General features: G+C 38.7%; 1 protein-coding gene across 1 annotated transcript in view; it reads left to right on the top strand.

Annotated features, from left to right (window-relative positions):
• Nucleotides 1–245: 245 nt before the first annotated feature.
• Nucleotides 246–14,294, top strand: part of LOC124595273 (U6 snRNA-associated Sm-like protein LSm4) — a 58,616-nt gene continuing 44,567 nt past the window's right edge. Inside the window, exon 1 of the mRNA XM_047133948.1 lies at nt 246–349. Coding sequence (XP_046989904.1) covers nt 347–349 — 3 coding nt within the window. The 5' untranslated portion in view covers nt 246–346. The remainder of the gene's footprint in view (nt 350–14,294) is intronic.

Here is a 14,294-nt window from a genome sequence, read left to right as displayed (position 1 = left end):
TTTCTTAATATTGTTGCCTTAACTTTCTTTTGTGTAAAAGGTCTCCACCAGTCGATGTTGCTTGTTCAACCTGTCACTCCGTAATGGAATATTGCAAACATTACTTTTGGTTGTCCTTTTGTCATAACTATTACTCGGAGGATTTACCTGTCCTTTTACTCCAAGCAGGGCCGCCTGTATTAGTCGGCCGTGCTCCAGGTGTTCTGTTAATTAGTAAGAAGTGTTTCGTTTTTCAGTTGTTCTTTGCTTGAGCAAGTAGTACAGTTTGCGATTGTGGCGCCAACAGTTGTTTGTTTGTTTGTTGATGGACGTTTAAAGGGAATTGAGTTTTTGCGCTGATTGTAAAATGGTGAGTTTTCGATTTACATTTGTATGGGGAGGGTTCGTTCGTTTGTTAAAAGGGCGTTATGTGGTAAAGCGCGCGTTACTCTTTGACCAAAAAATAATTGAGTTGTGGTAGGTCTTGTAAGTTAGTGAGCAGATGACCATCTTTTGCGATTAATAACCGCGTATTTCATAGTATAGCTATATTTTTCTAGTAGAATGTGGGAGTAAGTTAAACTGCGGAGAAGAATGATTAAAAGTGTGCAAATTGTCTTTCAAAGCCGCGAGTAATTGACTGATGAACATTTTTTGCAGCTCCTTTAAAGTACGTGCTAAGGCATTATTTGTCAGGTGTGGACGTATTTCGGCGCTTACGAATGTATCTTTGTGAGGCAAAAGATGAAAACTGCGGAATGTATCTTCTGTCAGCTTACACGTTGATTTTTCGTTAACATTGTAATGTGTAGGCCTAAAGGTAAAGGCAGCGTTAGATTTTTATTAAATGCTAGCACTGGGCGTCCATTCAGTTTTTTTCCCAGTGCAGTGTGATTGGAACTTTATTTTTCACTTTCTGTTAGCACTTTGATGCATGTTATGTATATACATCACACATAAACTATTAATAATTTATGGAAGATCAACGATTTAACATTAATGCAAAGCACTGTTTCAACCCCCCCCCCCTCCCCCCAAACTATTAATAATTTATGGAAGATCAACGATTTAACATTAATGCAAAGCACTGTTTCAACCCCCCCCCCCCCCTCCCCCTCACCTCTTTTATTTAGAGGTCTTATTTCACACCGGAAGTGCAAGATTTTTGTGTGTGAGATTCTTAAAAAGCTTTTCTCTGCAAGTAATTTGGACATTCTGACGTTGTACCAGGCAAATAATGAGGATAATCTTAAGACCCCAATTGAAAATTTTGTTGTAGGAGAAAATGGTTCATAAACAACATAAAAATTTACATTCATTCCACATAGCCTCATTTTTAAGCCACTAGTCCACAGCTTTTGTGCTAACATGTTCATTTTAGTGGCAGTTGTATTGTTCAACTTCCTACTTTTTAACATTGGAATTCATCTCAAATCCCCATTGAGTTTTCTGGATAACTCGAAAGTATCTTGTCAGAGGGGCTATAGACATGATAAGAGTATAGTGCTCTGTGCACAAATGTCACATGAGTTCTGAAGTCCTAGTTGCAAACATGAACAGCCTCGTTGTCAGTGTGGCATGTGGGCCAACATTGCAGGTTGTAGTGTAGTTTCCAGTTACAAGCTGCTGCAACTTCTCCCTAGTGCATGTAAAGTATTGTCTATAAATTATGAAATATTCAAGGACATTATTTAAGACTAGCTTACTATACGCAGATTAAAATTACGTTATGAATGACATTTGTATGATTCTCTAAAACTGTCAAAGATAAGTACTGAGCAGTTTTTTTGAAAAGGAATTTCATCCCCCTTCCTTCTTCAAGCTGAGTTATGCTTTGCTTGTAATAACATGCTCACATTGCTTTCCTTTCATTTGATTACCACTACTGGAAAACTTGTCAATGTTTGTAAGTACTTATTTCACACTTCAACCATGTTTGTTGAAGTAATAAACTTTCACTACCTGCCCCACCTTTCTCACTATTATAAGCAACCACAGGTATGATAACATCACACATTGTTGATTTCATTCTACCTATGTTACTTCTTTCTCGTAAGAGAAATTCGAGTAGGCCACGCATTACACATATTTACATACAGCTTTGTGTGTGTGTGTGTGTGTGTGTGTGTGTGTGTGTGTGTGTGTGTGTGTGTGACATAGTTCTGCCATTTGTTAATATATTACTTTCCAGTGTCGATTTTATATTGTACTCTTCTCATTGTTGTTTTCTTTTTTACACCAACCCAATGTGGCATTACTTGCGGCATTGCAATATCTTGAGTTTCTCGTATTTTTGGCACATAGCTGCCATGCACTATTCTCTCTGAATTTATCTTGCCATTTTAGATATTTACAAATGTTGTTTTATATAGCAGGCAAAACTCCAATGTGTGTTTTGATGCATGTTGTGTACGTGTACTATGGTTGCACCGCAAACTTCTGGTTGTCAGAGGGGCAAGAGACATGCTAAGAGGATAGTGCTCAGTGCACAAATGTCACACAAGTTGTGAAGTCCTAGTTGCAAACATAAACAGGCTCATTGTCAGCATGGCAAGTGGGTCAGCGTTAGACAGGCTGTAGTGTAGTAGCCAGTCAAAAGTTGCTGCAGCTTCTCCCGGTGCATGTGTAGTATGGTCTGTCAACTATGAAAAATTGTGTGACATTATCTAAGACTAACTTACTACACTCAGATTAAAATTACTTTGTGAATGACATTTCAGCAAATCAAGTGTTAGGTGTCTGCTGCTGTCCAATCATAAAGGGCACTCTATGTACACCATGTTGTCAATTTTTTAGGAGCATGCAGTGCGTTATGGAGCTCTTTCACTCAGTCCAAAAAGTGACTGTCTATAACTTGCTGAAAATTATGTAATTACGACAGAATAGTTTGATTTGGAATTGAAAATGTTACTTGTAGAGACCAGTTTGCTACTTGTTTCCATTGTCTGTCACTGTAGTATAGTGTTTCCTTGCCACTTAAATTATCATTTTCTTTTTACTTATTTGTTCGATATCAACTGTTCCTCCATTCTGCTGTCATTTCTACACTTGTCAGGTACCTTTCAGTGTGGTTAGGGGAGTGACTCATTGGTAGATTTCCTTGTAGGTGTAATGTAGTCTCCAAATATCCAAATCAGTTTGGAACTGAGACTTGGTTTATTATCAGCTAAATGGGGTGTGTTGAAGATTGACACGTTTTTGAGGTTCTTGTGACAAACTGGGCTATTCATTTGCATGTTGCCGAGGGCAGCATATATAAATTATGGGTCATTCCATGTCAAGTGGCAGAAGGGTCCCCACTGGACCCTCTCCAGTATTGATGAAATTTTTACAGGATGTACATAAAAAAACTTTCATGAAGCACTTCCAAATTACAGCTCTATAAGTAGTGTGGTTGAGCCACTAGCCACCTTTTCATAGAGGCTAGTTTTTTGACATCATGAGGAATAAATCATCAACTTTGTTTCATCATTGCTGAGGATCTAAAAGTCCTGTTGTGCTGAAACTTTGTGATTCTGTTTAACGGCAATACCATTGCAGTCTTTTTGTGTTCTACCTCCGTAAGGCATAGGACACCACTTGGTACCATAAACTTTTACTTACCCCTGAATGGAGCTTTTGAAGCTCCCTACTTATTTTTATTTGTCAGTTTTTAACCCACCAGTTGTTTTGCATTAGAGCTGATCACACACTCAGCCTCTCTTCACTCTGTGGTATGTTGAATCAGAACACTTTTCAGCCTTCTAAATTTCCATTTTTTATTTTATTTGAGCAACCAGTATCGGTGCTATATTATGCCGTCTTCAGGCCCCTGACTGACATTGGCAAATGATGATAAAAGGGATCGCTGTGTCAAAAGTCTACGGACACTAGTCACTGAATGCTGGTCCCCATTTTGACTGGACCAGAGGTGGAATTCTTTCTACATGTCTGTCAGGGGGTCTGAACATGGTGTAATGTAGTGCTGAAACTAGTTGCTCAAATAAAATAACAATTGTAAATTTAGACAGCTGAAAGGAATTTTAATTTGATATTTTATTTGACAGTATACCTGATTCTCTATGAAAGTAGTTTTTATTGTGATGTGTAATAGTGTTAAACTACTTTAGGACAAGAATAAGATGGTTAGGGCATCTACTGCCACATGCTTTGCCTAAGGTACCCCAACCCCACCTCCTTTGCCAGCTGACTTCGTCATCCCTCATTTACTCTTTCTTTAATGGCTTTTAGATGTGGTTAGCCCCTTTTTTTCTGCCACACCATGTTTTCTGTTTTGTAGGTAGCACACTGATAAATATTTGTTTTTGCCCCCCCCCCCCCCCCCCACACACACACACTATAAAACTTTTGACTATAATGGATTGGGGATGGTGGGTGAGAGAGATAACTGCCGTTGCGGGTAGAGCCCTGGGGCCCACCCATCTATTAGTCTCATTATTTCCTTTATTATTGTCGATCCAACTTATGTTCATTACATTTTTAGCCATCTCACTTTTACTTTTAAGAATCTTCCAGCTAGATAGCATTCTCTACTCTGTAACATTAATTTTTCTTAATCAGGAAGGCAAGGAATGAGCTACAGGTGTGGTTCTCTCACTACTGAAGAGCCCTGTGGGAACTCTCATCTGCGCTCTTGATCTGTATAGCGACCCAACCTGTATACATTTACTTCTCTTAAATTACTTCTGGGCAATTCCACAGTTATGGGTGTTACATGTACACACCTTAAAATCAGGAAAAATAATATAAGAAAAAATATTTATTGAATTTAATATTGAAAACTTTTAAGGCTTACATTATATTTCATGTTAGAAATGTTGATACTGGAATTGTTTTATTGTTCTGGTTATTAATAAAAAAAGTAGTGTTATGGGTGTTACCAAAAGTAGACCGGGCCCCTGTTATGAGTTAGGGAATTCTCTAATTTCTGCAAACTTGATGAAGCTTTTATTCTTGTAAAACAACTGTTAAGAGGTATTGCTCCAAATTTTATTTTGAAGTATAAATTTTAATTTTTTTGGACATCATAACTTAGTATATATATATATTTTTTTTGCTGTAATGGGTGTTACAGTAAATGTTACAGGTGTTACATAGATGCATCAGATTTGATTCTTGAAGGAATAAATTTTCCTCTTACAATTGCATAAAAAGAAAAGAAGTATTGTAGTTTATTTGGAATACAAGTATATACTTAAGAAAACATATTTGAAGGATAAAGCTATTTATTACACAAAAAATTTTGTTACAGTTTTATAGTACAACTAGGCCAAGATATCGTTGCTTACTTAACATTTACCTCATTTTGTAGGCCTAATAAATTTATGACAAAAATGTTTTCTTATCATTGATTGGTTTAAAAACTTCATTTAATAATCCTTTTCAGCAACATCCAACTCAAAATTGAACTCTTACTACAAACGGTTACCTTGTTGTTTGATTTCTGGTGTTGTTACCTTAGATAAAGTGTTTTACTTTTTCCTACAGACTTCAGAAACATTTTTTTCACATCCTCCTCATCATCAACCTCACTCTGGCAGATTCCCAAGTAATGGTATTGAGTTTTGGATAGGGTTGGTTTCTTTTTGTTACTTGGAATGTCAACCAAGATAAATAACCCAAATTTTAAATCAGACTTTTCAGTTTTATTAGTTAGGCTTAACTCACAAGCACTTCCAATATTGTCTTGTGATTCAGATAGTGAAACAGTCTCCTGATCAGAATCATCAGAACTGCACGCTTCATAGAAGTTCAAGCATCTTTTGCATGTAATGTTTTAACTTTGGCCTCCTCAGTAATAAATACTGACACCCTTGTCATTAATGACTCTGCTGATTTTGAAACCAGCAAATCAGTTGTGTTATATAAGGCCGAAAGTGATGGCAGCCCTGGATTTGAGTAATTGCTTGTAAATTTTTCCACCTTTCATCCAAAATAGGAATGTTATGCTCCATTGTTATCTTATCAACCCATAGTACCTTAATTTTAGATAAACTCGTCAGAGTGTAGTCATAAGTGAATTGTGTTGTTAATAATAACTTTCCTAGATCTAACAACTGTCCACACGCTCCTCTTCAGTGTACCTCCAATGCCATCCATGGCTCCTTTACCATGTGAACTGGCAAAAAAATTCCACTCAACTGTCAGTCCAAAGTCTCTCTCAAAATAACATAGATTGGACAAAGTATATTTATTTTTGAACTGGCCAGCACAGTTGTCAGAAAATATAAAAACTCTTTTTATTTTAGGAAACACTTTTTTAATCTCCGTTATAACAGTTTTAAGAAACGGCCACACAAAATATTTTGTGTGTGAAAGTTTGTTACTGATGACTGCATAGGACCTGACTTCATGGTTTGCAAACTGAATGCAGAAAGTGCAAATAGTTAGTTGTGAATGTGCCCAATGTGCACTCTGTACCTCATCTTGTGAAATTAGAGCATAATTCTCTGCAAAGTCCATTTGAAGAACACATTCTTCAACGTCATGGCTGTTTTTCTTTCCTTGGAAGAAATCACTCTGCTTTATCTTCACGTAGCAATGTTTTTTAAACTGAGGCAATTTGTCAACCAGTGATGCTAAGGCATCATCGAAGCTCCCCGAATGTTCACTAAGACAAGGATGATGTTTTGCATCATCTTCCCATTGCTGCCAGACAATCTTTTTAGTTAAGTCAAAGCCTTCTGTGATAAATTTGCTCAATTTAATTTGACATTCCTGGCATGACCCAAAAACACAGTCTTCGTTCTGTGAATTACAACTTAATTCGTTCAATAATTCCTTGTGATTGCTTGGAACAGCTGGAACAGCTTTGCTCAAATACTCAAGTATGCTTATGAAATTGTAGGCTCTTATGAATGACTAGAATTTGCCTCAATAAGCAGTTTACTGGGCGTATATAAAATTTAAAACTGAGATTAGCAATATTGTGGTTCTTGGAAAAGTTGGAATAGAAAACATAAACTATATGTAATCTAAAGAATTTTGGGCTTAATTAACTTTTTAGGAGAACGTCAGTTGAGTCAGGTTAACGCCCCAATTAACTTTTATAATGTAGGTGCAGTGCTTAAACAAGTGTATGCGGAGGAATAAAAATTTTTGTTTTCATGCTTAAAACTGTTTTCATATGTAATAAACATAGTTAAAAAAACTTTTTTCATTCATAATAACACCCTTTGGTTGTAATTTAAATGTAGGGCCTAGGCCTACTAAAGATGAAGGTGGCATTAAACCTTCCAATTCAAGTTACGGGTGTTACACATGTGTTAAGTAACACCTGAAACAAAAATTAGTAACACCTGTAACAGCCCTAAGAGTGTTAAATAAGACTTCAAATTCCATGTAATGGTATGATATTGTAAATCATGTGCATAACCTCACTTTTACAGGAAGGTATTGTACAGAACAAATTTACTAGATTACAAATTAAACTTTGGTATCTCTTTTGTTACGGGTGTTAAAAGCTGCACATATATTTATAAAACTAACAAAATAAAGAAATGCAATTAGCTTAGCTCAACAAAACGAATTATTATGAGCTATAACAATGTTGACTTCAATATTCTTTGCAACAATAGAACAGTCAGCCATAGATAACACAACTAATACTCATCTGGAAATAGCATAAAACATACCTCTCTGTGGCGCCATAGAGTAGTGCACTTTAACACTTAGTGAAGGTAGAAATTTAATTTTTTCATAGTCATGATTATTTTGCAATGAACAAATGTACTTTTAACTTGGCATTTTTAAGGTTATATTTGTAATATTGTCATTTTAATTTTTTTGTCACAAAGTCTCTTTAACGTGGAATGACCCATCTTGGCTCTTGTATCAGCATTGCTTTCAGTTCCTAAATTTCATAATTCATACTTAACTTTCATAATTCAATCAAATTTGTAGGTTTATGCACCATCTCCAGATGAACTATATGTTGACTGGGGGACTGATGACGTGAGCAAACAATCAATGAAAAATTATGAAAAAAGATTGTTTATATGGAACAGATGAAGCTGCCAGGAAAGTTCAGATAGGTTATATAATGGCAAGACAGATTATATATACCAGGTTTTAAACTGCAAAACATTTCCACTAGTGGATTGGATTCTAACTCTAATTTGTTGCTTGTAGACTGCAGATTAAAACAGAAAAAAATTCAGTAATGCAGGAAGATACGGAAATGAAAGCTGGATAAACCAAAGGAACTATAGTGTGTTGAGTTTTTAAGGGAGCATTAAGCAATCATTGACCAATGGGAAAGGAATACAATCATGAATGGGTAGCTTTGAGATATGAAATAGTACAAGCACCAGAAGATCAAATAAGCAACTGATATGAAATTCCAGTAGAAATCCTTGGATAACATATGATATATTGAATTTAATTAATGAAAGAGGAAAATATGCAAATGAAATTGGCCAAAGGGAATACAGACGTCTAGAAGACGGGCCTGACAAAAAAAAAGCAAAATAGCAAAGTGTAAATGGATAGAGGATAAGTGGGTCATTCCATGTCAGTTGAACCAATTTGAGAAAATGTTCCAGCCGATAGACTTAGATTTGGCTGAAATTTAGCACACCAGTGCTACCAAGTGTAGAACACTCATGTACAAGTTCCCCTGCAAAGGTGAAAGAAGGTGGCATGACCCGGAAATTGCAACCCGCATCTGGAAATCTATCCTCAGACCCAACTTCAGATCTTAACAACTTTGGAACTATTCCACACAGTCCAGTGAAATTTTTACAACCCAGTAACATCCACGTAGAGAACACTCTCTATGAATCAAAACACCAACAACGTATTTCTGAGGGAAAATAAAAAATTCCAAATTGTGATTAAAAAAATTTAATACGTTAAAAGGTACATATTGTAAGTGCCCTCTATGCCAAATGTAATTCACTCAAAAAGGGTATAAATTTTTTTGTGGTAAGCTTAATGTGGCCTAAACACACACAGAACTCATCTTGTCCATATCAGTCACACAAACAGAGTTACATGCACACGAAAATACAAAAATTTGAAAAATTACCTGAAAAACATGGATTTTCGAAGTGTGGTAGCACAAAAGGGACAAGTGATATCCAAGCCAAATTTCAAACACTGCATAAGTAGACCATAATATAATATGTGCCAAAATTTTGACGTGTTATTGCAAGGCATTTGTATGCAATAAAAGTTGACTGAGATGTATTTGGTTACGTTTCTTTTAACACGATTTAGCAAGTAATAGTGATGATGCAGACAGCTTGTTTCAGATAAAGCTGCAGCAATTGTTGGGGACCATTAGGCAACAGAAAGTTAAACAATGGTAGTTTTCAGGGACAGAATGAGTCATTGTTAGGCAGGAACAACAAAGGAAACAAGCAACAATTACAGGTTACTCATATTTTTAAGATTCTAGTTCAGACTGGTCAGTACTGTTGTGGAAAGTCAGTACGGAGGTAGAAGAGTGTACTAGTGATGCTTTTGTCCAAACAAGTTGCAGTATTGGTAGAGCACAAGCATCTGAATGTTATAAAACAACATATGGAACAAAATGTGGCATTCGCTTTGTACTGTGAGATCTGGATGAATCGGACCAAGATTTGTTGCTATGGAGATCCGGGATACACCTTGTGGGCACAAGAAGTACAGTTCCAGGAAACTTTAGTGTTTATCATCATATGAAAGTGTTTCTGGATAAGTATTCTTTCCTATGAAGAAGTTGTTTTGATACATTTCGGATTCATAAGAGGACAGTGAAGTGTAGCCTCAGAGAAATTGATATAAAATCAGTATTGAAAGTGAATCAGTGCATGGGACTAAACATGAAACCAGGACAAAAGTTATGTTCCAGGTGTGTCCAGGTGTGTTACACTGCTAAAAAATGAAGAATATTCTGATAATTTACATGACAGTGACGAAGAGCATCAGCCACCTACAACCACAGCGGATGAGCAATTAAATACTTCAGTGACTGCTCTTGGTTTGTCTCCCATGAAGACACACAAAGTTGGGAAAAGAGACAGGCCCAGCTATGGTAGAAAAAAACTACAAGAAGCTCAAATTGAATTAAAACACAAAATAGCTGACACATATATATGGTCCACCCCAAGAACCATGGACCTTGCCGTTAGTGGGGAGACTTGCGTGCCTCAGCGATACATATAGCCGTACCGTATGTGCAACCACAACGGAGGGGTATCTGTAGAGAGGTCAGACAAACGTGTGGTTTCTGAAGAGGGGCAGCAGCCTTTTCAGTAGTTGCAGGGGCAACAGTCTGGATGATTGACTGATCTGCCTTGTAACACTAACCAAAATGGCCTTGCTGTGCTGGTACTGCGAACGGCTGAAAGCAAGGGGAAACTACAGCCATAATTTTTCCCAAGGGCATGCTGCTTTACTGTATGGTTAAGTGATGATGGCGTCCTCTTGGGTAAAATATTCCGGAGGTAAAATAGTCCCCCATTCGGATCTCCGGGCGAGGACTACTCATGAGGACGTCGTTATCAGGAGAAAGAAAACTGGCGTTCTACGGATCGGAGCGTGGAATGTCAGATCCCTTAATCGAGCAGGTAGGTTAGAAAATTTAAAAAGGGAAATGGATAGGTTAAAGTTAAATATAGTAGGAATTAGTGAAGTTTGCTGGCAGGAGGAACAAGACTTTTGGTCAGACGAATACAGGGTTATAAATACAAAATCAAATAGGCGTAATGCAGGAGTCGGTTTAATAATGAATAAACAAATAGGAGTGCGGGTAAGCTACTACAAACAGCATAGTGAACGCATTATTGTGGCCAAGATAGACACGAAGCCCACGCCTACTACAGTAGTACAAGTTTACAAACCAACTAGCTGTGCAGATGACGAAGAAGTTGAAGAAATGTATGATGAAATAAAAGAAATTATTCAGATAGTGAAGGAAGACGAAAATTTAATAGTCATGGGTGACTGGAATTCGGTAGTTGAAAAAGAGAGAGAAGGAAACATAGGTGAATATGGATTGGGGCTAAGAAATGAAAGTGGAAGCCGCCTCATAGAATTTTGCACAGAGCACAACTTCGTTCAAGAATCATAAAAGAAGGTTGTATACATGGAAGAAGCCTGGAGGTACTAAAAGGTATCAGATAGATTATATAATGGTAAGACAGAGATTTAGGAACCAGGTTTTAAATTGTAAGACCTTTCAAGGGCAGAAGTGGACTCTGACGACAATCTATTGGTTATGAACTGTAGATTAAAACTGGAGAAACTGCAAATAGGTGGGAATTTAAGGAGATGGGACCCGGATAAACTGAAAGAACCAGAGGTTGTACAGAGTTTCAGGGAGAGCATAAGGGAACAACTGACAGGAATGGGGGAAAGAAATACAGTAGAAGAAGAATGGGTAGCTTTGAGAGATGAAGTAGTGAAGGCAGCAGAGGATCTAGTAGGTAAAAAGACGAGGGCTAGTAGAAATCTTTGGGTAATAGAAGAAATATTGAATTTAATTGATGAAAGGAGGAAATACAAAAATGCAATAAGTGAAGCAGGCAAAAAGGAATACAAACGTCTCAAAAATGAGATCAACAGGAAGTGCAAAATGGCTAAGCAGGGATGGCTAGAGGACAAATGTAAGGATGTAGAGGCTTATCTCACTAGGGGTAAGATAGATACTGCCTACAGGAAAATTAAAGAGCTCTTTGGAGAAAAGAGAACCACTTGTATGAATATCAAGAGCTCAGATGGAAACCCAGTTCTACGCAAAGAAGGGAAAGCAGAAAGGTGGGAGGAGTATATAGAGAGTCGATACAAGGGCAATGTACTTGAGGACAATATTATGGAAAGGGAAGAGAACATAGATGAAGATGAAATGGGAGATACGATACTGCGTGAAGAGTTTGACAGACCACTGAAAGACCTGAGTCGAAACAAGGCCCCGGGAATAGACAGCATTCCATTAGAACTACTGACAGCCTTGGGAGAGCCAGTCCTGACAAAACTCTACCATCTGGTGAGTAAGATGTATGAGACAGGTGAAATACCCTCAGACTTCAAGAAGAATATAATAATTCCAATCCCAAAGAAAGCAGGTGCTGACAGATGTAAAAATTACCGAACTATTAGTTTAGTAAGTCACAGCTGCAAAATACTAACGCGAATTCATTACAGATGAATGGAAAAACTGGTAGAAGCGGACCTCGGGGAAGATCAGTTTGGGTTCTGTAGAAATATTGGAACATGTGAGGCAATACTGACCCTACGACTTATCTTAGAAAATAAATTAAGGAAAGGCAAACCTACGTCTAGCATTTGCAGACTTAGAGAAAGCTTTAGACAATGTTGACTGGAATACTCTCTTTCAAATTCTGAAGGTGGCAGGGGTAAGATACAGGGAGCGAAAGGCTATTTACAATTTGCATTCTGAAACGGTGGATGCAAGGGAAAGTCCTCTTGTTTACTACATGCCACCGTGAACCCTATAATGCCCCATTTACAGAGTGGGAATTCCTCAGCGCCCTTGCACATTACCCCGACTCAGCTTCTGGGCCAGATCGGATCCACAGTCGGATGATTAAAAATCTCTCGTCTGATATCTCTTCGTGTTCTTCAATCGGATCTGGTGCGATGACGTCTTTCCATCACACTGGCAGAAAAGCACCATCATACCAGTGCTCAAACCTGGCAAAAACCTGCTTGATGTGGATAGCTATCGGCCCATCATCCTCACCAACATTCTTTGTAAGCTGCTGGAACATATGGTGTGTCGGTGGTTGGGTTGGGTCCTAGTCACGTGGTCTACTGGCTCCATGCCAGGGCGGTGTCCTCCTGGGTCGCTGTACCACTGATAACCTTGTGTCCCTCGAGTCTGCTATTTGAACAGCCTTTTCCAGCCGCCAACACTTTGTTGCCGTCTTTTTTTTTATTTACAAAAAGCATATGACACGACCTGGCAACATCATATCCTTGCCACATTATATACGAGTGGGGTCTCAAAGACCCACTCCCGATTTTTATCCAGAATTTCCTGTCACTTCATACTTTCCATATCCAAGTTGGTGCCTCCCGTAGCCCTCCCCCCTCCCTACCCCATACCCAGGAGACTGGGGTCACACAGGGTTCTGTATTGGAGTGTGTCTCTATTTGTAGTGGCCATTAACGGTGTAGCAGCAGCTTTAGTGCTGTCTGTCTCACCCTCTCTGTATGCAGATGACTTCTGCTCCGCCAGTACTGGTGTTGCTGAGAGGCGTGTACAGGGAGCCATCCACAAGGTGCAGTCATGGGCTCTAGCTCATGGCTTCCAGTTTTCGGCCGCAAAGTCATGTTATGCACTTCTGTCTGCATCATACCGGTTCGTCCAGATCCAGAACTTTACCATACTGATGATCCCCTCGCAGTAGTGGAGACATACCGATTTTTAGGATCAGGATATCGAGAATCACAAACTAACATAGTGACTGAGGTAAACATAGGAATGGCTGGGGAAATGCATGCCGATTATATAACAACTCCCAACTGCTTCAACAAGCTTTACAGTATAATAATTGGAAGTAGGGAGCAGTGGGGGAAAAAACAGTTCGACACTGTATGGGGAACATTGTTTGGTTCACCGATGGGTGGAAATCAGACCAAGGCGTTGGGGTGAGGGATAGGGGGTTCAGCCAAGGCTGGAGGGCATCGTCTCTCTAGGTAAACTGGCCTCTGTATTCCAAGCTGAAATTACTCCAATCAGGGCATGTGTGGAGGAGAATATGCATAGGTGCTAGGATGACCGTAGCATCTACATCTACATCTATTCAGACAGCCAGGCAGCCCTGAAATCACTGGCAGCTCTTGCAGCAAGATCTAAGATTGTTGCAGAATGCCACAGGGTTCTGGTGGAGCTAGGGGGAAGCAATAGGGTAAACCTGGTGTGGGTCCCTGGCCATTCAGGGATCTGTGGCAATGAACAAGCTGACAGATTGGCCAGGATGGGGGCAACAAATCCATTTATTGGACTGAACCTGTCCTGACAATCACCAAGGCTATGATCAAACTAGAACTACAGAACTGGCTCAGGAAACAGCATGTAGAATATTGGACCAAGGTCCATAAACAAAAACATGGTAAGGTAATGATGCCCAAGCCATGTTTTAAAAGAAGCTCTGTAATCCGGAGATTGATCAGGAAAGAGATCAAACTCATGACTGGACTGATGACCGGCCATGGGAATTTCAAAAAACACCTACACACAATGGGTATAATGGAAGAAGACCGTAAATATAGGATCTGTGATGACAGTGAAGAAACTGCATCACACCTAATCTTCGAATGCGTGGAATTGGAGAGCAAAAGATACAGCATCTTCGGGACAACTA

The sequence above is a fragment of the Schistocerca americana genome, chromosome 2, assembly GCF_021461395.2.
Source record: "Schistocerca americana isolate TAMUIC-IGC-003095 chromosome 2, iqSchAmer2.1, whole genome shotgun sequence".
Classification (NCBI taxonomy): Eukaryota; Metazoa; Arthropoda; class Insecta; order Orthoptera; family Acrididae; genus Schistocerca; species Schistocerca americana.
Note: the sequence above shows the minus strand (reverse complement) of the source record. Positions and strands in the feature narration are given on the sequence as shown.